The 24,363-nt window shown below is 36.0% G+C and overlaps 4 protein-coding genes and 1 non-coding gene across 7 annotated transcripts; 3 read left to right on the top strand and 2 right to left on the bottom strand.

The window, feature by feature from the left end:
* Positions 1-8,820: 8,820 nt before the first annotated feature.
* LOC117621024 lies at positions 8,821-9,378 on the bottom strand. The gene has a single exon (XM_034351283.1). The coding sequence runs from the start codon at positions 9,275-9,277 to the stop codon at positions 9,122-9,124; it is 156 nt and encodes a 51-aa protein (XP_034207174.1). The 5' UTR covers positions 9,278-9,378; the 3' UTR covers positions 8,821-9,121.
* A 4,327-nt stretch (positions 9,379-13,705) lies between these two features.
* LOC117621018 (AP2/ERF and B3 domain-containing transcription repressor RAV2-like) lies at positions 13,706-15,057 on the top strand. The gene has a single exon (XM_034351276.1). The coding sequence runs from the start codon at positions 13,963-13,965 to the stop codon at positions 14,905-14,907; it is 945 nt and encodes a 314-aa protein (XP_034207167.1). The 5' UTR covers positions 13,706-13,962; the 3' UTR covers positions 14,908-15,057.
* Positions 15,058-15,952: 895 nt separating this feature from the next.
* Positions 15,953-16,023, bottom strand: TRNAG-CCC. Its single transcript has one exon. It is a non-coding gene; the product is annotated as a tRNA-Gly (tRNA).
* Positions 16,024-16,186: 163 nt separating this feature from the next.
* On the top strand, positions 16,187-17,483 carry LOC117621021 (allene oxide cyclase, chloroplastic-like). Its single transcript, XM_034351281.1, has 3 exons — positions 16,187-16,570; positions 16,689-16,810; positions 16,901-17,483. The coding sequence occupies exons 1-3, from the start codon at positions 16,543-16,545 to the stop codon at positions 17,303-17,305; spliced, it is 555 nt and encodes a 184-aa protein (XP_034207172.1). The 5' UTR covers positions 16,187-16,542; the 3' UTR covers positions 17,306-17,483.
* Positions 17,484-18,263: 780 nt separating this feature from the next.
* On the top strand, positions 18,264-24,083 carry LOC117621017. 3 transcript variants are annotated; one of them, XR_004584883.1, is made up of 8 exons: positions 18,265-19,409; positions 21,512-21,805; positions 22,110-22,235; positions 22,517-22,597; positions 22,988-23,047; positions 23,125-23,201; positions 23,288-23,409; positions 23,598-24,083. XR_004584883.1 is itself a non-coding variant. In XM_034351275.1 (6 exons), exons 1-5 carry the CDS (start codon positions 18,527-18,529, stop codon positions 23,014-23,016), a joined length of 1,413 nt encoding a protein of 470 aa, XP_034207166.1. In that variant the 5' UTR covers positions 18,264-18,526; the 3' UTR covers positions 23,017-23,047; positions 23,288-23,402. The 3 variants fall into 3 exon arrangements, 1 of the variants encoding a protein (XP_034207166.1); XR_004584882.1 differs by lacking the exons at positions 22,988-23,047; positions 23,125-23,201 and having other exon boundaries at positions 18,264-19,409; XM_034351275.1 differs by lacking the exons at positions 23,125-23,201; positions 23,598-24,083 and having other exon boundaries at positions 18,264-19,409; positions 23,288-23,402.
* Positions 24,084-24,363: the final 280 nt, after the last annotated feature.

Below are 24,363 nucleotides of genomic sequence, written 5' to 3'. Positions count from 1 at the left end.
CAGTACCATTAGAATATCTCAAGTTTGTTGAGCCTAAGCGTGAGTTCTACTTCTAATTAAATTTATATATGTTTGGATTAATATTTATTATTTCATATATGCTTCAGGAGTGGGCTTATTTTAAATAGAGAACTGAGCTATTATTTACTTTACTTAAATTGGACTATTATTAGTTTATTATATTTATTTAGTGCAGTGGGCTAATATTTATTGGAGTATGAATAAACTTATAAAATTTAAATCATATTTAATATTTAAAAATCTTCCCCTAGGCCTGGGAGGCTAGAGCCCACCCTAGCCTAGGCATAATTCCACCCATGCATAGTACCCGTGTGTGTGAGTTTCCCTCCTCCTCTTCTTAATAGTAGTAACAAATTAAACTCTTCAAATTAAAATTTGTTGACATATGTGATAATTTAAAAATATTTATCCCAATAAGATACCTTTGACAAAGCAGGAGTTTTGAGTGCATGTAAAGGGATTGCCTTTAGTGTTCATGACTAGGGTAATGGGTAGAGAAATAACAATTTAGATGTTTGAGATTTTATAGAATATTTTTGAATATTTTTTAGCAATTAAAAGATTAATTATAACTCAAAAAGCAAAAGGAAAAGAAAGAAGTAGGAAAACTGTTCGCCAACAAAACAAAGGGGTTATAACTCACAGGGTACCTTTCACCTACAGTTATGATCTTTGTAACACATTATGTGAGTTATCAGTCTTGTGACATCTGTCATCAGATACACTTAGAAATTAATATATATATATATTGCGTACAAGCTTCTACTTATTATCTATATATCTATATATAATATGTACCGTGGCTAGAATATTGTATTACCTAGATGAAAATCAAATCAATAAATCTACCATAGCTATAGCTAGTTAGCCAGTTAGTGAATACTTTAAAATAAATAATAGTAAGTGGTGAAAGTAGATGGGTTTTTTTAGGTTATATTTAACCAGTTGTTAAATGATTTCATAATAATTTATTTTGACCAAAAAAACAAAAGAGGGAAGATTTTATTCTTCTGCTTTTCCCAAAAATATTTTTTTTTCTTTTTTCTTTTTTAATAGAAGGTTTTTTTTTAATTTTTTTTATTTATATATATACATGCGATAATATACTTTATCTAATCTAAACTATGAAGAGGGTGATTCGTACTTGGGTATAGAGTGAGTAGCACATCCACTCTAGCCAATCTCAAAATTGGATATATTGAAACTTTTAGTAAATTTTCTTTTTAGAAAAATAAAAAGAAGCTGCCTAAAATAGTTTTTATAGATACTAAATTGTTTCATAACCTTTAAAGGGAAAAGAACACCAATCAGTAAACCTAAACTCTCTCTCTCTCTCCCTCTCACAAACACACACAGAACGAGGTTTATGTATGACGAAGAGTGAGTACGTAAATATTTAAGATAAAAAGGAATACGAACTAAAGCTAATCAGTATCATCACTGATAGATCTGCCTGCATATAAGCTCATAGGAAACTTTTGTGAAGAAATCTCTGATCTCAGGTAAGTTGTTGTTCATTTGCAGATTAATTTGTTTTCTTTTCCTGCAATCGAAATAATATTTTGGTTATGTTAGTTTGAATGGAAAGCAATTTTCCAGGAAAAGAGTTTCTGGGTTCTTCTATAACATTGAATCTTGTCAGGCCCCCTTTTTTTTCAAAAAATTGTCAAGATTGTATGTATACACAAGCTGTGGGATCTTTGATTCTTTTGGCACATGAATAACCTTTATGCTGTCTAGATTATTTTCAGTATACATGTAGAGAGATGTATGTAACTAGTGTGAACTTAATTATGAAAGATGTATGTAGCTAGTCTTATGAATTGTAGGTATATATCCCTTAGAAATTCTAATGAATAAATTGATTGAGAAACCCCAAAGAAGATCGAAGATTGTTGAGTGGGACCTTTGCTGCATAGTTTGTGGCTCCTTTGGTGTGTTGAGTATGAAACAATGATACAGTGCTTAATTAGCTTTCTCATACAACATCATGTGAATAAAAACCTCAAGCTTTACTCAGGTTAATTGTTATAACGGTAGACCAATTCTGATAAATTCTAGTCTTTAAGCTTTGATAGATCAGCCATAACTAGCCGTTTAAGGCAAGAGATGAAAAACATTTTGTGAAAAAATCGGCAAAGTCGGTTTTTAGGGACAAGTTTTACTCATGAGTTTTTAACACAAGATTAATCTTCTAAGCCATGAAACTTGGATAGCTCAAGATAAGGCTTTCATGAAATGTTGCTGATTCAGTTGCATTCCCTTGGTAATAATAGAGTGCTGCCTCTTAGTTAATAAGTTGGTTCCTCTTGTTGTATGTGCTGACAGAATAAATCTCACATGTAAGAATGTATAGTTTTGCATCACAATATATATTAGATCTTGTGTGCCTCTCCTCCCACTTTGGTTTTAACAGTCCCGATCTCTTGGTCCACAGGGGTCCAAGAGACTGTGGTCACCCATAATTGGATGTTACATCCAACGGTTCAAAAAAGTTTCTTAAAATGAGTGCAAGAGTGAGTGAACCGTTGAATTTACATCCAACGGTGAGTAACCACAAATCTCTTGGACCCCTGTAGTCTAAGAGATCGAGACTGTTGGTTTTAATACCCGTCTATAGTATATGTAGAGTTGTTGACATATTAAATATACATATTTTCTTTTATGTGGACGTCCGGAAGTTATTATCGTGTGGACGTCATATATTTTTTACATTTCCTTCGTGTTTACAATGGCGTCTGCATATTATTATTGTACGGATATCCGTATGAAAGAATAACTGATTATATGTACCCGTTTTAGATTTACTTTGTGATTGTATATAAGGGTAAATTTTGACTTATGTTTATATATAGTAGCGTTTACTGATCATGCTTCCCATAACACATGTATATCAATTATGTATATCTTCTTTCATAACGCATGTAAGCTTTTTTTTTTTTTTTTTGTAGCTTTTGAGGCATTGATTGTGATGCTGGAGTTAGTCGTTATTATTTGATAAGGAGATGTGATGGAATACCTAAAATGAAAATTTGAGATATTCTCTTTCAGAGCTATTGAAGTAAGTAATCATATTTGGTAGGTGGACTATACAGGATAGAGCCTCATATTTGCTGTCAGTAGTTATCATGTACAAGAAAGAAATCCAATATCTTTTGTAGGCCGATTTGGATGTGATTGGTGCTAAAAATACCAGACATGGCATTAGTTGCTTTAGGGAAAGTACTTGGCAGCGTATGACTTTTTAGGAGGAACAAAATGTTGTCTCTGATGGATTATTGGTTGTCTTAGAGTATTTTTAGTCATTTGTCATTGTAAAAGATAAAGGAAGACAATGATTGTTATTATTTACATGAATAGTGTTTACCCTATCAATTTTTTTGTTGATTTTCTACCCATTGTCATGGCAACCCAATGACAACCACTATTCACATGAGATATGAAGAAATGAATTTGTATAGAGTTTTGGTGTGAGAAGTGAAGAATATGGCTATGTATTTATATTTAAAAAAATTCTGAAAAATCTATATTTTTTTTATTTTTTGTTTATTATTTAAATTGGTTGTTGATGTTAGCATTAAGTCATCTTGCTCAGGCAGTAGCCCAAGCAAGTCTTGTCTTGGGCCTTGTCCGGGCTAGTAGAGCCCAGTACTTGCCCTGACAAGCCTTGATAGCTGGAAACTGGATTAGGGGCCTAAGGGGCCTCTTGCCTGGGCTAGCCCCTTCCGTTGGAGTTGCTCTTATTGGAGGTATTTTCTCACATGATCCAGCATTTAATCAAAATTATTTGCCCCTCCCCCGTAATATGACAATTTCTTCTAATTCTGGAAACATACTATAGGTTTTGATTTATAGGAAAATTCTCCAATAAGTATTTTATGTTAAGGATTAGTTACATATTTCTAATCTCGATCATTGAATTAAATCTATGAACACATCTAATAAATGCAATTCAATGACCGAAATTAAAAATATGTAACCAATCTTTAACTTAAATACTTATTTGAGAATCTCCCTGATTTATATCCCTTTCAACACTTTACATTCATATTTGTACCATAAGGGGATCAAAAGATTGGTACAAATGTGTTGAGTGTGCTTGTGTCGAATTTACATTTGGTTGGTTTCTTTGAAAATTAGGAGAAAATAAATGTTATTTGGGGCATATGGTACTAATTATATGTGATTAATATGAGAAGTGAGATGCTTTGGTTGTGAAATGAGAACAAGAATTATATATTGATTTCATTTTTAATAATAGCTTCATTAATTTCTAATGGTAAAAATTTGACTAAGTCTCCAGTTTTTCCTTACAAGCTTATATATATAGAGAAATTTACATCTATACCTTGTCAACTGGGGACAGAAAAACCCGAATTGCTGCCTTTTTGAAAATGAAACAGATATATGAAGAGAGGATGCAGTTGGAAGTCCTATTGGAAGTGCTAAGCCAAGCTTAACTTTGATGACAGAGAAAAATGCACGTCTGAAAAGCTTTTGATGTACATTGGACATAGCTCAAATATGAGGTTCAGCATGTCTTAGTTAGATCACAGTTCATGATTTCCTTTTCTTGTAAGCCGATCTGATAAACACGATCGGTACGTGTTATATATGCGATACATTATTGCATCACATTATGTCACACATTTTGCATATCTGAATGGCTTAAATGCAGATGAAAAATTCTTAATTTCATAACTTGTGTCAGCCAAATTGATCTCATCAGCTTGAATGGTTCTTATAGTTTTCTCATCATGTGTTTTTGTGCAGGCATTGGCTTAATTTCCTCAATTTTCCACAAACTGATATGTGATCCTTCCTTACTAATTGGGGAATATGTGCAGATGTAGGCTACCGGGAGGACACCGGTTTGCCAGTGAGAGAGAGTTGGGTATATTTTGTACATTACTAGTCTAGTTTGTAAAGCCTCAATGGCTGGACCTTTTTGCTGGTTCATTTCCAATCAGAAAGAGGATGGATGAGGCAGGCTGGCTGGCAGGCATGCTCTGCGGGCCTGCACCCCAAAAGGCTCTAAACACATTGGGCCCCGGAAACAATCACAATATATAATATATATGGAGCAAGTCCCAATTGTGTCATGGATAGCTTTACCGCATGCACTTGGGTTGTTTTTAACTTGTATCATAGACGTCTGCTATCTATAAATTAGACCAAAAATTACGTAGGGACAGATTTAGAATTTCAAAATGAAGTGGGAAAATGTATCTTACGAGTAGGTTGTTAGAGTATCTACAATCATGTTTTCTATTTTTTTAGTTAAAATTTAGCTAAAAACGTATAAAAGTTATTTTGGGAGCTCTGTATAAAATTTTAACTCTAATCATCCTCTCTAGTTTAGGGAGTCATAAATGCTATAACTCTTTTTTAATTGATCCATTTTTATAATATATATATATATATATATATATATAAAATCGTTAGCATTAATTGAAGGTTTAAAATACTCATAAAATAAAGCAGCATCAAATTATAAGGAGCAACTATGAGTTTTTTTATTTATATCTCCTTAGATTTAGGAGCTCCCAGAAGTCTCTCTATTTTAAGGGGTGGATATGAAGCATGATTGGAGTTGTATTTTTTCAATTCATTCATAAACTTGTCTAATGAGGTGATTTAGGGAGGCCATTGTGGATGCTCTTAGATATTAAGTTGGACTAAACCTGAAAACCTATATAGCTTAGGTTAGACACTTCATCGGTCAGTCGCTAGAAATATAAGAGTCGAACTTTTATCATAATTAAAAATAAGCAATGATATCTCAAAAAAAAAATACAAAAAAAAATACAAAATCTATGTAATGTAAGTACTATGCTATAAAGGAGGATGGCATTGGCATTGCACACCCTATTTTGTGCATAATTTGGGTTAAGATGAGTAAATGATTTGTTTGTAGACATGTTAATCCAGCGAGATTTACCATCTTATCTAAACAAAGCTAAAAACAAAAAAAAAGTTAAAAATAAATAAAAAGTTGAAAACTATAGTATGAACGTAAGAACAAGTCATCTGGCTTGAATTGAAAAAGAATCAGACAGTAGTTGTGGAGGAGGCAGAGGTGGGGCTTGAGTATTAAGGGGTGCACGTGGGCATGATAAAGCTGCCATTTTGACCAATCACACACTTTGTCGCTTTCTCAATTATGAGGTGGCGGATTGTGATTGGCTCTAGAAGAATTTTAAAAAGATAGAGTGGTTTACCTTTGCTTGGCCTACTCGTATATTATTTTTTTCACTGTCCTCTGTTTGGGTTGGGACCAAACAGCAAACAGTAGGGAAATACTGTTGGATTCTGACTCATCTGGGATTATTGCACATTGCACGTGCATGAGACTTATATCATCAACATATTCATAAATTGCATGAGGTTCATAACTGGTTTTATTAGACTTCTTTATGCAATTACATCCTTTAACTTCACAAGATGTTTCAAATGGGTTTAGACATTCAAGTCTGTTAATTTGTCCGTCAAAATGAGGGTTAAAAACGTCATTTTAAATTACAGAATGATTTTCTAAGAATGATTAAGAACAAAATTGAATAAAAGGAAAATCTTGGACAAAATTTCATAGAACCCAACTGTGCTTAGCAAACCATGTGGCTCAAATTGAGGTGGGTTATTCTTTTATGAATTCTGAGAGCAAAGACCACACAAATTTTGTACTTTTTGGTAAAAATATAGAAACACCAAAGTGTTAGAAGAGAACCCATTTCTTATAATTACCGTTCGATCCTTCTTGGCTTTCTTTTGAGCTAAAACCACCAAGCCTGTTCTTCTATTTGACAATTTACAGGTTTCGTTTGTGTTTGCAGCGAAGCCTTGAAGCAACGAGGAAGAACTCCATGAAAGAGTCGATGTTGTGGATGCCATTGCCACACTTTCTTTCACTCTTACACAAGCTCACACTGTCTCTCTCCCTCTCACACATACACTCTCTTGGGCTTTATGAGATTTATGAACAGGTTTGCAGACATGGAGCTGGTCATCGTGAAAACTCCAATATACCCCTCACAATAAGAGCACGTGTCATTCACACGGTCAAACTTGACGGATTCTGTTACGGCAGGATCCAAATGGAACTACTTGTTGAGTTAAAGGATGTAATTGCCTCAAAAAAAGAAGTTCACAAACCCAATTGCAACTGGGGGCAAAGTTCAGGGGCGTCTACAGTTAAAAACTTTAGTTTTTATATATACTCGTGAGCAAATCAACTATGTTTTAGATATGAGTTATAGAGATATCCCATATATCTTAGTTCATATTTTTAGAAATGTTCGGGATAATTTCAACATCATTTAGGTGATTAATTCTTAACCGTTATTGCATTGTAAGTTCCACTTGCATCAACCACTAACATCAACGATTATTTCAAACATACCCCGAATGTGAGCGGCATCACCCAAACCCATTCCCAATGAGCTCCGCTCCATTCCGCATCTCTAAGCAGCACATGAAGTCTTGACTTAGGTCTATTTTAGTCTGCAGCTTTCATTAGGGAGTTAGGTGGCTGTGTGTGTACAAGACCCATACCTAATTTCATCTTGCTGTTACAGCTAGCGCTTCATTAGGTATCTGTCACGTACGCCTTCCTTCTTAAGCGCGTTTGCAGGAATGACCCTGCTTACAAATTTGTAGGTATATGTGCTTCAAATCTACAGATAAGGTTGCTAATTATAACAAAATGACAAGCCTATTCACATTGTCCTACACAACTCATGCTATTCTATTTGTATAAACAACATTATCCTTCTATTTGCGCTCATGCTAGTGTGTCTTCATCAAAGCATGGAAATTCGATGGACCATATATATCTGATAGACTATATTAGTTTATACATTGGTTTTATTTTATCTTGATAGGAGAAATGTTGGAGTGGGGATTTCGAACAATGGACTTCAACTGCACGAGTAACTGCGCTCTTAACTACTTGAACTATTATTAGCACATCAATTCTTAGTTTATACATTGGTACTTATGTATCAATGTAACTCATGAATAAGATGTTAAACTGGGTTTGTTTTTGTATGTGTGAAAATAGCATGATGAGTTGAATGGTGGTAAAAGTAATAGTAGTATTTTTGTTTTGGGATGAAGAAGATGAATCCAAAGTAGAATTAAAATTGTCCAATCATATGGTACGACCCGCATGTGATCACCCATACTTTTTTTCAAGATGCATTTGAAAGCTGAGTTGACAACACCATAAAATTCAACAACAAAAATAAGAAAAAAGTTACACAGAATTTTGACACGATATACAAAACACTCATCACCATAGACATTACTTGGCTAGCAATAATATATGAAATCCTGCTTTTTTTTTTTTTCTTCCGGGAATATAGAGCTAGCTCCCCCTTTGGATCTGCTTCTGCTTCTCCCTGCTTTATTTATATGACTAAAGAAATGTAGCTAGTATTTTAACCAACCTTCCCTCCCTCCCTCTTTCAAATAAAAAAAGAAAAAAAAAAAGCTGTAAACAAGGGGCTGAAGAATCTCTCCTTTACTAGCTATAGCTACTAGTGATCCTTTTATATCTATGTAGATTACTTTGGCACCATTAGAATGAGATCGATCCCTGCATGTGCAAAATTATAATTGACAAAGTTATTATGTACTTACTTTCTTTCACTGTGCTTCACCTTTATTTACACAATAAATTAATTAATCTAGTGAACCCGCTTGAATTATGGAACCAAAGCTAGCTAGCTAGCTGAACTGAAAATTCTGAATAACTGGTACAAATATGCACAGAGAGAGAGAGAGAGAGAGAGAGAGAGAGAGGTGAAACACAAGCTTCTCTAAAATTGGTTCCAAATATCTAATTAATTCAAAGATTTTCTGTCGTACAAATTCTGCAGGAAAAGAAAAAAACAATTGTGCATCATCACTGACATTTCTCATTGCTAGCTATTTACACCTCATCATTGTAGAAGGGTGACAGAGAGAGAGAGAGAGAGAGATGATTGATGATTTGCTGAAACTTCACTGCAGCAATGGTTGAAGATGCTTGCTTGCTTTGCTTTGCTTCAAGTTGGAAAAAAATTAGTGGCTGATGTTGAAAACTTAAACCAATTGCAAATTAGTCATGCCAGCAGAGAAGCATAACCACACATCTCCTAATGATGTAGAGCCTCCCTTTCTGCTGTCTAAGATACCCTCCAAGCCTTCTGCATGAAACCCTATTGCTCCTTTTGTTGGACTGATCAGCTGCCATGGCTGCACTGTTAAGCTTCATATCTCTCTCTTGCGTTTCTTCTCCTCCTAGAGTTTGCCTTAACACACAGAGGCTTGTAGCACCTTGGTTTTGGTATGTTTGAGAGGAGAGGCAAGAAGGATTGATATAAATAGAGGGGTCTGTGGTCCAAGGGTTCCAAAAGAAATATGCTCAAAAGCTAGCCCAGGCCCCCACCCAACCCAACCCCAAATTCCAAATTCCATGCACTTAAAATTTTTCAATTTCCAATTTCCAAATTACCCCCCAACCCACCTCTTCTATCTCCCTGACACGTCATCCTCTTCATCAACATTTATGTTGGCATCAACCACCGAGAAAATTGGTCGGCCATTCATCAAAAAGAAAATAAACAAAAACAAAAAAAATCCTCAGAAAATTTTGAGTTTCTTAGATATTTGAGCAATTTGGCATGCCAGTGTTCCCCAGACCCTGAATTATTAAATATTTCGTGACAAAATTTTGTTGTTCCTTTGTCATGTCTTGTGACTGCATGCTGCACAAGGAAAACAAGCATAATTGTTGGTATTGACCAAAAAAATAAATAAAACAGAAGCATACATAATTATAATTTCATGATGAACTCTGCTCCATATATTGACTCTTCAAAAGAAAAAAAAGAAAGAAAGAAAAAAAACCCTGCTCTCATATCATACGTGAAAATTTTTCCATTATAGTTTATAAATTTTTGTTACACATTGTATTTTTAGAGTAATTACTCCTTAGGAAATGTTATAGGTTCGAATCCTAACATCTATGTAATGTGTATGAATTTAATATGTTATCGTCCATCTCAATAAAAAATATCTTTTTAAAAAAAGAAAAAAGATTTCGTTGAAGGTCAAATTTCCAAATATCCCTTTTCAGAATCATATTGAACTCAAATGCTCTGAGAATTTGAATTATCAATGCAGTTTAATATTTCATAAAAAAAAAATTCATAAAAATTAATATAACAATATGACTGTAATTTTTGTATATGTAAGTCTGTGAGATCAGGGGAGGTGTCTAGTTCCAATTACATGGGATGTCCTGTAGGAGAGTACTGGTGGAGCTCATGAAATGGACAGAGAGACAGCACAGTGTGTACAAATTACTATAATATTGAACCTCAAAACTCAAAATTTGCAATATAATCTGCAGTGCCTTCTTCAAACCCAACCAAAGTTCAAATAAACTACTTGATTATGTGATTATTTAGCCTAAGACGAGACATAATCCCACATGTTTAGTCTCGTGCTCCTCCCATATATTTCACTTTGGTGCATTGGGAAAAGGTCAACTCAACCAGACCATGAACCCCGTCCTCCTCCCTTTCTTTAGTCTTGGGGAGTTTATACATAATCATTTGCAGTAATTTGACTTTGATCTCAAGCAAATAGGCCTCACTTGGTAATGGTGACCATTTTACCAAGAAAACCAGAACCCGACAACTCAACGTATTCTCATTTTCATCTCGTACTTACTAAAATACGGAATGAAAAATTATCAAATTCATCTTGTCGGTTCATTTTAGTATTTGATATTAAACTTAACTAATTCAACTTGTATCCACTCCTAATTAGGATTTGATTACAAGATCTTTTCAATCTTTCATATTTTGGGGTTCTGGAACTAATTTAACTCCAAGTACTAAAATAATTTTTTGGGTGAAGCAAAAGGTGGGTGTTTTTATTTTAGTTTTTGTGGTTCTAATAGGATTAGGATGAGTATATTTTGGTTTGCGAGTAAGTTTGGTAATGCTTATTCTAACGGTCATCCACCCAAATGAACGGATACATAAATATAAATAAACCCATCAAATCAAACAAATTATGTTCATAATTGGAATTGGTTGATTACAGAAGAGTCCAGACATGTCTTCTCTATCATTTTGATTAAAGACTAAATAAAATCTAAGCTGAGCTGAGCCTTATCTGAAAGTGGGCCTAGCTAGCCCAAAATTGAATAAGATCTTTCAGTGCTGCTTGGCTTGCAGGAAGCAACCAAAAGAAACAGTATATTTTGGAGGGCCCATATTAGAAATGAAAAATAAATACGCGCACCTGTAAGACTAAGAGAGGTTTTGGTCACAGGAGACATAGTCCATCAAAAACTAATCTCAAAATGCACTCTCTCCACTGTCAAAAATGAGTCCAGGTTCTTGTCTCATCATTGGTGGCTTACGATCGAACTCAGGTGTAAAAAGACGGATACACTATTTTGACTAATTAGCCTTACTCATGTTTGCTCATGGGCAGGTATTTGATTTGTTTTTTCTTCTTCAATAAGTTGCAGAGGATGACATGGCCAAGCGAGTCCCATTGGCATGGCTGTAAAAGCACAAAGAAGACAAACCCTGCACGTGAAAGCCTCGTGAGGGACATGGACACTGCCTGTGATATGCTAAGCAACCTAGATTTTTGCTGAATGTTCATCATTAGGGGGGAGCTGTCTGTCCATTCAATGTTTCTTAATTCGTTACAGCTGTTTTAAATGTGGCATCAAAACAAAAGTTACAGTGGACAAAGTTTGTCTTGGTAAAACCAAAGATTGTGTTTGTCTTCCACATATCTCTAAACTGTGCTGTTCACTGTATTAAGTCGCCTAAATTTTCAATTAGATTCTACAGATCTGAACTAGGATTTAGCTGCTTCATCTTTTGTTTTTCTGTAATTAATAGTGCCAACCAATTGACTAGATTGTAAGATGCTTTTGATTCCAACAAATTCTAGGGGAAACTGAGAGGAACCTTCCTATCAAAAGATTAGATTTAAGAAAGATGTTACAGAAGCTTAACTTTTCTTCCAACATTTACCTCAACTTTTCATATAATAGGATTAGTCCTTCCTACATGGATCATTCTATATGAGATTGAAAGAGTTGGGTTTTTCTTGTTTACGTGAATTAGGTTAGTTGGCTAAGGCAATGCGTCTGTCCTTTGCACCCGAGCTTAAACCTCTTTCCATATGTTAGAATAGTTTCAAATATCACATTGGTAAAATTCATGTTGCAGCACAACCCAAAAAAATGGTGTTGTTGGGGGTGTGGTAAGGGGTAGGTGTTGGAATGGTAAGTGATGATAAAATGTGAAATGATTGTTGCTGATTTACTCTCACAAGGGAGAATGATTTTTAGAAACAAGTAGAAGACAAAGAATGAAGATGAAGGTTTCACATTAAAACTCCAGCAAATGTTTAATATCTATGCACAACACTCCACAAATCCCAAACAAGATGGACCACCATGTTCTCTCCAGAATTCCTATTTTGTGGCTATCTTATCTTCTTCATTTGTGCTTTTGTTTTGGTTGATGATGGGTGCATATAGCAAACCTCACACAAGACAGGGTGGTCCTTCATCTTGTAATCTTTTAGACGGTGGACACTTGTTTTCACATTGCTTGAGCTAGATGCTTGATACAACCACATAGGACTTCTTCATCTTCATCTAAAACCTAACCAAGGGTTGCATGACCACATAAAAAAATGGTCCCATGTTTGATCAGCCTTGTGACTTGGTTGGTCCTCTTCACTTGATAATTTAAAATACACAATGTCTATAGACTAATAGGGCTCGTTACATTTGAATTTTTTTTTAATGTAAGCAATAATCTAAATCACTCTAATTTATTCAATGCCCGAGTTTCTGGTGGAGTGCTCTTGGTGACGGTGGCGGCGGTGGCTCTCGTGTTTGTTTGGGGTTGGACCTCCTTTCTTGTTACTTTGGGGTGTAGTTTTGCTCTTTTGGTTGGGTTCGTTTTTATTATCACTTGTTTTTGTTTGTATTTGTTGGGTTGGCTCTTATATTTGGATGGGCCTAATATGTAACTGGGTTAATGGTAATTGCATATGTTTTACCTTCTTTTTCCTTTCTGATGAACTAGGAAAAATAAAGTAAAATGTGCATTTCACCGTCCAAATGCATGCACAGACAAAGAGAACCAAGACCTGAACCTGATACAGAGGGATAACCTGCCAATTTTGGGTGAAGTATATATATACATTATGCAACACTAGTGACTTTCACAACTACCATATGCGAACTTAGATAGAATAAGACAAAATCCATTTTTCAAGCAGCCAATGAAAACAAGCCAAGTACACACAGAACCAATCAGAACACGCCACGTTCAGCCTAGGAAATTTCAACCAATCCCAACCCAATCGAGGAAAATCCCCTCCCCCCACATTCAACACATAATAATTTAACCCGCTGCAGCAACAACAGATCATATCATTATCATAGTGGTGAAGATATTGTTAGATAAGGTTGGGCGGGGGAAAGGGAAATGAAAAGAAAAAAGGAAAAGGGTTTTCAAAGTCTTGAACAAAAACTCAATACATTATTATTCTGGAGACGTGAAAAGCAGGCAACTTGTTGGCTGTGTGGACCATAATATCAGATCAAGGTATATATAACAGCGTAGGGTTTTTGATCAGGGGGAATGAACTTTGCATCAAACAACGTAAAATTCTATGTGAACCCATCAACTTGCTCAGTTGGGTCCTACTTTTCATATACATCCCACACCAACTATAATAATAACATCCCATATTCCATGAACCAAAAAAAGTTGTTCCTCTTCATCTTCAATTCCTAAATAAATACACGAAAAAAGAAAGAGTTCGATTCTCGTTCTCCTCTTCTCTTGAATCAAAATACTCACAAAACCTTTCAATCCATATAGTCTTTGTTTATTGAGATCAATGGATGTGTTAAATGAGAGCACAAGTGAGGCTGCAAATTCAAACAAGTTACCTTCTTCTAGGTACAAGGGAGTTGTCCCGCAGCCAAATGGCAGATGGGGAGCTCAAATATACGAGAAGCACCAGCGTGTGTGGCTAGGAACCTTCAATGCAGCAGAAGAAGCTGCTAAGGCCTATGACATTGCCTCAATAAAGTTCAGAGGCCTCGAAACCATCACAAACTTCAACCAGAATCAGTTGAAGCCTTACATGGATGGTGACAACGAAACCCTTTTCTTGCAATCTCATTCCAAGGCCGAGATCGTCGACATGCTTCGAAAACACTCGTACACCAATGAGCTTGAGATGTACAAGCTCAAGCTGTTCAATGCTGGTGATGATGATGCTGCTAGGAAGAGAATTAAGTGTCACGTTAATTTGATGGAAGGTTATGATCATCAGAGGGAGTGGCTTTTCGAGAAAGTGGCGACGCCAAGCGATGTAGGGAGATTAAACCGCATGGTCATACCAAAACAACATGCAGAGAAGCATTTTCCGTTGCATCTGAGTGAGGAATTATGTAAAGGGGTGCTGTTGAATTTTGAGGATGGTGAGGGGAAAGTTTGGAGGCTTCGATATTGTTATTGGAGTAGCAGTCAGAGTTATGTGTTGACGAAAGGGTGGACTCGTTTTGTGAAGGACAAGAAGTTGAAAGCAGGGGATGTTGTTAGGTTTGAGAGATCGAGAGGGGAGGAGAAGAAGATGTTCATTGACTGTAGACCAAGAAACGTCGAGGTTTTGGGGCTCGGAGAGATGGCTAGTAGGGTTGAAGTTGAAGAGCCTTTGTCAAGGGTTCAAGAAGATGATGGAGTGGTAAGATTGTTTGGAGTTAACATTGTGGAAACATGTAGTTGTATTGTAGACAATAACATGTGTTGGAGGCTTGGAGCAAGAATAAGTTCATAGAGCCCCATTTCCATGAAATTGGATTTGTATAAGTGTGACAAAGCTTATTACCATGGCATATAGAAAGAATTTTAATTGTAGTGGGATGTTTATCTTTTTTTTTCCTTGTTTTATCAAAGAATGAAAAAATTATAATCCCATCTTTTTTTATCTAAATCATCGAATTTAAGTTGTTAAAAGTAATTTTGCTCGAATTCCGCCTCTCTCAATATCGTTTGAATCAAACAAAGAGAAAAAAAAAATTTATGTTGTCAGAGAGAACCGTCATCATATAAATTATTTGGTTGTTGCTCTAGTGTTCGCATCAAGCTTTTGAACAATAAAATGCCTAGAAATATTCAAAAGATTGAGGGAGTTCTTGTATTATGCTTTGGACCTGGGAGTTGACTGAAAACAGAAACTAAATTATTTGGTTGTTGCTCTAGTGTACTGAAGCTACCCACTGTTCTGTTCAGTTCAGTTCAATTGCTATGTTGTTGTCTTGATGATAGGGAAACAGCTTGTGCCTGTGGCCCTGTGCTTTTCAGTACTCTAAATAATATAACAGCATCCCACACGTTTATAAAGCAGAAATTGTTTCTTAGAGAAGCAGTCTCAAACGAGCCCAAAATATATAGAAAGAATTAAGTATTTTTAAAAGGGAAAAACGCTTATGTTTATAGAAATAAGTAAAGTATAACCATATTTTTTGGCTTGTGAATCTTGTTGGGGTTCAAATTAAGAAAAGGCAAAGAGAAAATTGTAGCAATCACAGATTATTATGTGAAGAGGCTGTAAGTTAATAGCATTATGGGTATGTATGTAGTCAATATGAGAGTGTTGTGAACGAGTTGTGTGGTGCGACATGGGATGGGATGGGTTTTTGTTTGTTTTGAGTACACAGAGACAAGACCCATCAATGGTGACTTTTTAAGCTTTGAAGTTTGGTTTGGTTTGTTTGATACGTCTTTTGGTTTAGGGTTTTTAGATAGAGTAACTTTATTTTATCTTTTTCCTTGTAGCAAATCAACCTTAACAAAAATAAACTATCAAAAAAATAAGGACATGCGCATCCAGGGAATCGAACCCTGGTCAGTACCGTGGGAGGGTACTATGATACCACTACACCAGATGCGCTTGCTTGTCCTTTCTAATTAGAAAAACCTTTAAATTCTCACAAATCCGAATAATAATTTATACTGAATCAGACGACTCATTCTTAAAACTTCTCATTCTAAAAGCCTTTCAGAAGCCCAACTCTCCATTTCTTCACTTTGTTTATGGATTCATTCAACCCAAGACCGTTTGAACTCTTTGACTGGTTGGTCTTCGTGTGAGGCTCCACCGGCCATCTGACAAATCCTCACTCGTTTACAATGAAAGTTCCGCACTTTCCTTCCACATTCCAAAGTCTCCATCCACATGCTCATTTCCTCATTTCACATTTTTATGAAGACTCATTGACTTCACCAACCGTCCATTTCTATACCCCCAAAAAAACCCATGTGGTCAACTTCCACCATTGATTGGATTGAATCCTTCCCTCTATATAAATAAACACCCTTCTCCTCCTTTCTTCACAACCCATCTCCACATCTTCTCTTTCATCCTTTCCAATTCCCATTGAGAGAAAAACAAAACACTCTGCAAACTTCAATGGCCTGCTCAAGCGCTTCAAGACCCAGTTAGTGTTTTTTCCCCATTAATTTTTCATTCATAACAATCTCATTGGTATGTGGTTGAGTTGATTTGATCCCCTTGTATTGATAATTGTTTTTGGGTAAATGTTGTTGTTTCTGCAGCCAAAGTTCAAGAACTCCATGTGTATGAGATCAATGAGAGAGACCGCGCAAGCCCTGCATATCTCAGTTTAAGCCAGAAACCTGTTAATTCTCTTGGAGACCTCGTCCCCTTCACTAACAAAGTAATTTAATTCATTATTTCTTATTATGTATTAATATATATAGCAATATTTTCTTGTGGGTTAGTGCTAAATTTACAAATGTAATTGCAGATATATACTGGGGATCTTCAGAAACGCTTGGGAGTGACAGCAGGCATCTGCATTTTGATCGAGAACAAGCCGGAGAAGAAAGGTGATCGATATGAGGCTATTTACAGCTTCTATTTTGGAGACTATGGTCACATTTCAGTTCAAGGACCTTATTTGACCTACGAGGACACGTATCTGGCTGTGACTGGTGGCTCTGGGATCTTTGAAGGAGTGTACGGGCAGGTGAAGCTGCACCAGATTGTGTTCCCTTTCAAGATCCTCTACACTTTTTACCTCAAGGGGATTGAGGATTTGCCTGAGGAGCTTACTGCTGTGAAGCTTGTGGAACCAAGCCTTGCTGTTGAGCCCAGCCCTGCTGCCAAGGCTTGTGAGCCTCAAGCCACAATCTACAACTTCACCAACTAATACTAATAACCACAAGCTTCTTGCTGCCTCTAGTTTTTTGTGGGTTGAATTGAAGTTATGTTGTCAGATGGTGTAGTATTTTTATTTTATTCATAAATAATTTATCATCTGTGTTTAGTGTATTTGAAGGCAATGTAATGATCAGTGGTTTATACAATGACAATGCTTTGCTTAACTATGTTTTGTTTACTCTATCAACAACTAAATCACTGTAATTTGAAGATATAAACACTCGACTCAACTGTGTTTTGATTTTCTTTTTTGCCGTGGTTTAAAACTCATTTGTTTTTTGGGTTATATGAAGTGCCAAAGCTCAAAAGAATATGACCAAACAAAAGCCCGGGATGGGAATATGAACAAGCCCATTAGAACTAACAAAGAAGCAGGTTGATCATTGTTTGGAGGAATCGAAACTAGAAACTATACTTCAAGTGTTACTGGTTTACATAATGAATCCTGCACGGATAATATTTGTAAACTAATGACGTGGCGTGATATAAAATACAAGTAACTCAATTTAACACAATAAGCACATTAGACTAATGGAAATATTTTTGCTCACTATTTTAACGTAAGGTGTATCTTTACTATGCTTCTTAGTACTTGACACGTGTTCATAGGCATAATCAAAGTTAACTTTTTATTTTGTATTTATGAACCATGGTTATTCATACAGACACGTGTCAAGTGTTGAAAAGAACGATGGAGATACACATTTCATTAAAGTGGTGAGTAAAAATTTTCTCTTAAAACTAATAGATATTTGAAGAGACACAGTTTTGTTGTACCAATTTTGGTATAAATTTAAGACATTTTTTCTTCTCATGCTTTCTCATTATTATGTTCAAAGAATTGTTTTCCAAGTTAAAAAGGAAAAAAATCCCTAAAACCTGAGTAATGCGGACATCATGACAATAAACAATTTGTACTAATCCAGGATTAGCAATTTGGACAGCCAATCCAAAAGCTTTTAGACTTCTTTGCAACAGTTTAATAATCATACCTTTGGATCTGTCGTCAAGTCTCAAAGCCTCCCCAAAAACCAAACCAAAACCAAACCTGACTCAAAGAAGAACAAAAATACAAGACAATGCTCCTCTTGTTCCTCCTACACCATTGCAATCTCTTCTAACACAGACTACAAGTAACTCAACACAACACAAGACAACAAAAAATCTCAGACAGTTGTGTTGTTATTGGGTCATCTTCAGTCTTCTTCTAATGGTTGTTGTCCAAGCTTCAAAGCTAAGGCTCCCCAACCCTTCCCTCTCTTCCCCTAACATAACCTCCCTCCTCTTTGAGCCCCATTCTCTCTCTCTAGCCCTCATGCACTCTGACTCCACTCTCTCTCTCTACCCTTCTATCTCCCCTCTTTCCCTCTCATCTCTCCCTCCTCCTCAAACCCTAATTGCTCCTCCCTCTTCTTCCTCCACCTTCCTCCTCCTCCAAAACCCTAACCCTAACCCCAATACTCGCGTTCTATTCATTGTCTCGGGTCCTTATAGAGGTGGGTCTCAGGTCCTGCTCAGGTTTTATATTTTGCACAAGCAGAAGCAATTTGTGAGAGCTCAAGTTGTTTGCACTCAGAAAGAGCTTCAATTTGATCAGAAATTGGGGGTTTTGGTTGATGCTCACCATGGAGTTTCGATTAAGCTTGCCGGGTCGGTCAATTTCTTCGCCATGTACTCTGTTTCGAGCTCAAAGATTTGGGTTTTCGCTGTGAAATTGATTGATAATGAGGATAATGATGATAACGATGGGGTGGTTGTGAAGTTGATGAGGTGTGCTGTGATTGAGTGTTGCAAGCTTGTTTGGTCGATTAGCATTTCTTTTGGGTTCTTGATCTTAGGAGAAGATAATGGAGTTAGGGTTTTCAATTTGAGGCAGCTTGTTAAAGGGCGGGTTCGAAAGGCCAAACTTTTGAATTCGAGTTCGAAAACCGAGGGTCGAAATTTGTGTTTGCCTAATGGGGTGATTGGTGACCATGCCCATAGTGATTTGGGGGATAAGGGAAATAAATATGGAGGCGGAAAATTCCATGGCACTTCGGAGATACCTTGCAATGGGGACTTGTGTGGGAAGAACGATAGGAATTATGTTTCTGGTAAGTATGCAAATTTTCCGTTTTGCTTTTACTTTTGCTGATGTTACCTGTGTGCAGAAAATGCAAAGCAAACGTTCTTTGTATGTTTACGAAATATATCCATTGCTCCTTGTTGAGTTAGTACTTAATTGAGTTGGATAGCGGAACTTTATGATCAAACCTGTTGCAAAGTGAAAGCTTTATGTCATACATTGGTCTTCTAAGGATGGCAGAACTTAAGCAAGATTCTATTGGTGTTATGATAACAACTATGGCCATACAACCAATGAGGATAGTTTAAACCCCTGTTAACTGTGTTACTCCAGGCCTCTTTAAGGATACGCTTATTTATAGTTGTTTGTGTACCTTAGGTTGTGTCTTGATAATTGGATCTATCCTCGTTATGTTTGTGGGACATTTGGGCAACAATTTCAGTGCGTTTAGACATTTATTTTACCTAAATTTTATCATATCTCCACAGTTATTGGGTCGTTGACGTATGCCGAACTATAGTAGGAATTTCTTGGTTATAAAACTGGGATTTACTTAATATGTCGATAGGACTTGCTATATATACATATACAGTCATATTGATTTTCTTATGAAGTGCCTATTTGGTATACTTGTTGAAATAGGGAAAATAAATAAATAAATGTTTACTCATAAATGAATACGCTTGCATATAAGATATATTGTTTGCATATGATGGAAAAGATTAGACTTTCATGGCTGGAAGGTTGCTGAATTCCATATTGCTGTGCCAGGACTATACAAGCAGCAGCTACTTTTGACAGTTTTGGGGTTCAAGGGTCATGTTTGATGGTGGGAAGTATTTAATAGAAGGGGTTCTTATTGGAAAACTAAATAAGGAAATAAATGAGGTTGGCTGCTCTTCAGTCGATTTTCAGTCATGGCTTAAATTTAGGGTTCATGATGTTGAAAGATTCGTATGCATAGGCATCCACTTATTGCATCATAATGACTATCTGGATATATTTTGTAAAACTAAATAGCTAGTAAGATGAGATAAAGATCCTCTAGTAAATTAATGCACGCTCTCTAAATTTAGAAGTTGGAGAATATCCTTTAAGTGGACGGCTTCTGTGTTTTATGCAAGTGTGTAAGTAACAAGGTATTCTTGAGTGCTGCCATCATTTGATCAAGTGAGTGAAAATTTATTTATAGTTCAAGCTATCTCAAAGATTGTGATTTGGATTTAAAATGGCCTACCATGATTGGCCTAGCTAAGTAGTCCTTTATTACCTTGTTGAAATCTTGTTATTTGGACTAACATTTTGAGCTTAATAAGTTCACAGATATACAAGTTAAAATGAAAATTTATTGGGTTTTTGGGTGTTCTAGCTATTATTAAAGTGTCATGATCACTTTATGTCTTTAACCCATATAATATGCTTGTGGACCAGCATGTCCATTCTTGTACCTTGATCCTTATGGATAAATTCTTGTCTTAATGGTTGTACACAATCTCTCTCTCTCTCTCTCTCTCTCTCTCTCTCTCTCTCTCACACACACACACACACACACACACACACACACACACACACACACACAATAACTGGTCACATGATGGTTTAAATGTGAGAGGAGGGGTTGTATTGTATACACAATTTTTTCCATCATATGTTGTAACATGTAACTTTAGTTTATTGACTTTAGTTGGGCCTGTTTCTTGCACATGCATTACTTGTAACATATTTATATGTTTATCTGTTATCTGCACTGACAAATTGCTTTTAGGTATTTCTTTTTTACCAGGACATGGGTGCTACTCATTTAAGCAAGGTGCTGTCCTTGGGTTAAAATCATAAGCATGCCTCTAGATGGTAAATCACTGATTAGAAAAATAACTTCAGTTAGGGACTGTGTTGTATTTCTTGTCATCCAATTGCAATCTCTAGCTCATGACTGATTGCCAGCCTTGACCCCCTAAAAAATTATCTAACTTAGGGCAGATATACCTCTGCAGTATGGTCACCAGATAATTACACATTTCTATTTTAGATGGAAGTGGCTTCCATTGCGTCTTGGTACTATATTCATATGAACTTGTATTGCCCTTGGCTGTTTGACTACTGCCACTAACATTGTGTTGAACCTTGCAGCCAAGCAGCGGTCAGTTAAATTGAAACAAGACTCACCTGAAGAGGGAGTGTGTTTTGTGACATTCAAGGGCAAGGAGTTTGAAACCTCAAAATCGACAAGAATGATACCAGCTAAGGCAATTTCCATTGAGGCACTGTCCCCCAACAAATTTTTAATCTTGGACTCAAATGGAGCTTTACGCATTTTGCACATCTCCAGCCCTGCACTTGGATCAAATATAACTTCTTACTTGCGGGAGTTGCCTCACATTATGAAAGTGCAAAAGCTGGCTGTTCTTCCTGACATAGCTTCAAGTATGCTTCTCCTACCTCTTTCTTTTTAATTATTTTGCAGATGCTTACATGTTGGAAGCTGAAGGTGGATTTGCAATTGAGTAATTCCCTGTATTAATAGAACAATAGAACTTGATGATCTTAATGTGGGGGATACTGCTGGGGCGTGTAGCTTGGTCTGTGTTTTTATGAGTGAAACATTTAATGTTATGGTAGTTCATCTAAATTTTAGACATATGCCTCTTGACCATAGCTTCAACCATGAGGTCACTTTTCACTATCTCACTAACCACTGAAACTTAAAAAATTTGCTATCATTTTGCAGGAACTCAATCTGTTTGGGCTTCAGATGGATTCAATTCTGTGCACATGATGTTAGCATCTGACATGGATAATGCGGTTAACGAAAATGATAGAAATGATAGTGAGGAAAAGTTGATTCATATCTCAGGTATCCATTTTCCCATAATTTTCTAGTTAAATTTAATGCATTTTAATTTCAGATAATGTCACATCTTTCTTCCTAACATGTGAAAGAAACTTACATGTTTTTTCAATAATTTTATGAGGTTGCAATTTATCCTCATCAGTGGAGTTCTATGATGGTGCAAACTTGTTCATCAAGCATTTGAACCCAACGATCAGATTTAGTTGGGATCATATGCCCCTTTCTGGATTTAGTTTCCAGTTCAGTTCCAGTATTTTGCACTGACTTTCTGTTTTCTGTGCTAGTTGTTCTCACAATTTTTGCTAGTGAAAAGATTCAAGATCTTATTCCGTTGGCTGCAAATGCTATTTTGATTCTTGGCCAAGGTAACATGTGGTTTTCTTTTTTCCATTTAGACTTACTTTGTATACAATGAGTGTTACTGGACTTCAAATATAGATAAATAGGTTAATTGGCATCATGCATCAGTTCAATTAGCCATGTAGAATCAAGTTTTTTCTTATTGTTGAAACTAAATTTTTTAAATTGAAACTGCTGGAAATCTGATATCATAAGTTTTATAAACATGATGTTGGCTAAGCACAGATGTTATGTGTCGTTTGTGGTCAAGAATTTTGTTCTAAATTGGATATCATAATTATTTTCATTATGCAAGTATCATGTGGAGTATAAAACTTAATATCCCCTCTATCATCTTTTTTATTTTATGTTATTTTTTCCTTTTATTTCTGTTGATGTTTATCCCTCTTAAGCAGGAAACTTATACACCTATGCGATTTCTTGAAGTTGCATAGCTATAACCGCCTTTTCTACTGGTGAGCAGCTTGTCTTAAATTTTTGCCCTCGAATATATTTTTTCTGTGGATATGATTTTAAGCTGGTTTCTTTGTAGGACTTCTAAAATCCAGGCCTTGTTAAATGAGCTCTGCCAGTTTGATTGAGGTCCTGGAGAAATGTTCTGTTTAAACAGTGAGTGTTGGAACTATAAGTTGTCAACTTGTCATGTATAGTCTGTATTTTAGTATGGAGTCTGAACTCATATTTTGATTTTTTAGGTGCCCTTGTGTTGCTTGATTACCATGGTCCCATGCGTCGTTTATGTTACTGAAGTCAGGAGCTGCAGTTTCCTCATCAATCTAAAAGTGGTTAAGACTTTGAGAATGCTGAACTCTTGAAGGTATGTAAGATCTTAGAAATTTTTTGGTATTTGTGTTTGGATTTAAAGAAGGCTTGCCATCCATGGTAACCCAATAGCATTGATTGGAAGAAGGTTGTGGACTGGTATGGTTTGAATTTGGTATTGATTTCTTAAGTCTCTTGTCACTGGTTGGTTTGAGCTCATCAAATATTTTCCCCCTATTTTAGGTAGTATGGAATCGGGACCAGTTGGGTGCCTGTCATTGCTTTCCACATTCTAAAGGTTGATTGTTTCAGCAACTGAAAGCCACTTCTGTTGTTCAACCTAACTCCACGAGCTGCAACTTTTGTCATATGTGAACGTATTGGCTGTGGGTTCTCCCGTGTTGCCTCATGTGGTGCATGTCTATTCTACGGTTGTCAGCTGGAGAACTGAACCTGCATTCGACCGAAGGTCAATAAACCCATGAGACAGCTTGCAGGATAGCGTCTGATATGGATGAAACTCCAGACATTCTGAGACTTTATGAGTTCTTAGAGTTTGTAATGTCTGTAATAACGTTCACCAACACATATTAACTGGGTGAATGCCCATGGTTATTTTTTCTGTTGAACTTATATGCTTGTGATTTTGTCTGGTGCGCTTTCAGAATTGATAGAAATGAAAATCTATAGGTTGTTAGAACTCTGTTTGCCTTCATAGCTTTGAAATCAGGATTTAGCATCTGCAGATGTAAAATGAAAACCTTTATAAATTGAGATGAGCTACTAATATTTCCAATGATGAAACACTTTTCTGTAAAGAAAGCTTTAGCTTTGGGTTAACACCAAACACTTCTTCAACCAGAAGAAGGTTTTTCAAGGACAATAATACCTTAGCTGAAAATGTAAAAAAAGGACAATAATATCAGAGATTCAGATATATCATCCTTGAAATGAAAACTTTAGAAATTAAATGAAGTGGATGGGCCCCGCCTGTCACTTTACTGAAACC

The sequence above is a fragment of the Prunus dulcis genome, chromosome 3, assembly GCF_902201215.1.
Source record: "Prunus dulcis chromosome 3, ALMONDv2, whole genome shotgun sequence".
Taxonomy (NCBI): Eukaryota; Viridiplantae; Streptophyta; class Magnoliopsida; order Rosales; family Rosaceae; genus Prunus; species Prunus dulcis.
Note: the sequence above shows the minus strand (reverse complement) of the source record. Positions and strands in the feature narration are given on the sequence as shown.

What these genes read in the sequence shown, in the direction of transcription:
- LOC117621024 (XM_034351283.1), bottom strand. Translation starts at nt 9,277, where the DNA reads ATGAAGCTTAACAGTGCAGCCATGGCAGCTGATCAGTCCAACAAAAGG.
- LOC117621018 (XM_034351276.1), top strand. Translation starts at nt 13,963, where the DNA reads ATGGATGTGTTAAATGAGAGCACAAGTGAGGCTGCAAATTCAAACAAG.
- LOC117621021 (XM_034351281.1), top strand. Translation starts at nt 16,543, where the DNA reads ATGGCCTGCTCAAGCGCTTCAAGACCCA. An exon ending in CTCAAGCGCTTCAAGACCCA is followed by an intron (nt 16,571 to 16,688) that starts GTTAGTGTTTTT and finishes TTGTTTCTGCAG; the next exon opens with CCAAAGTTCAAGAACTCCAT. An exon ending in TCGTCCCCTTCACTAACAAA is followed by an intron (nt 16,811 to 16,900) that starts GTAATTTAATTC and finishes ATGTAATTGCAG; the next exon opens with ATATATACTGGGGATCTTCA.
- LOC117621017 (XM_034351275.1), top strand. Translation starts at nt 18,527, where the DNA reads ATGGTTGTTGTCCAAGCTTCAAAGCTAAGGCTCCCCAACCCTTCCCTC. An exon ending in CGATAGGAATTATGTTTCTG is followed by an intron (nt 19,410 to 21,511) that starts GTAAGTATGCAA and finishes TGAACCTTGCAG; the next exon opens with CCAAGCAGCGGTCAGTTAAA. An exon ending in TCTTCCTGACATAGCTTCAA is followed by an intron (nt 21,806 to 22,109) that starts GTATGCTTCTCC and finishes ATCATTTTGCAG; the next exon opens with GAACTCAATCTGTTTGGGCT.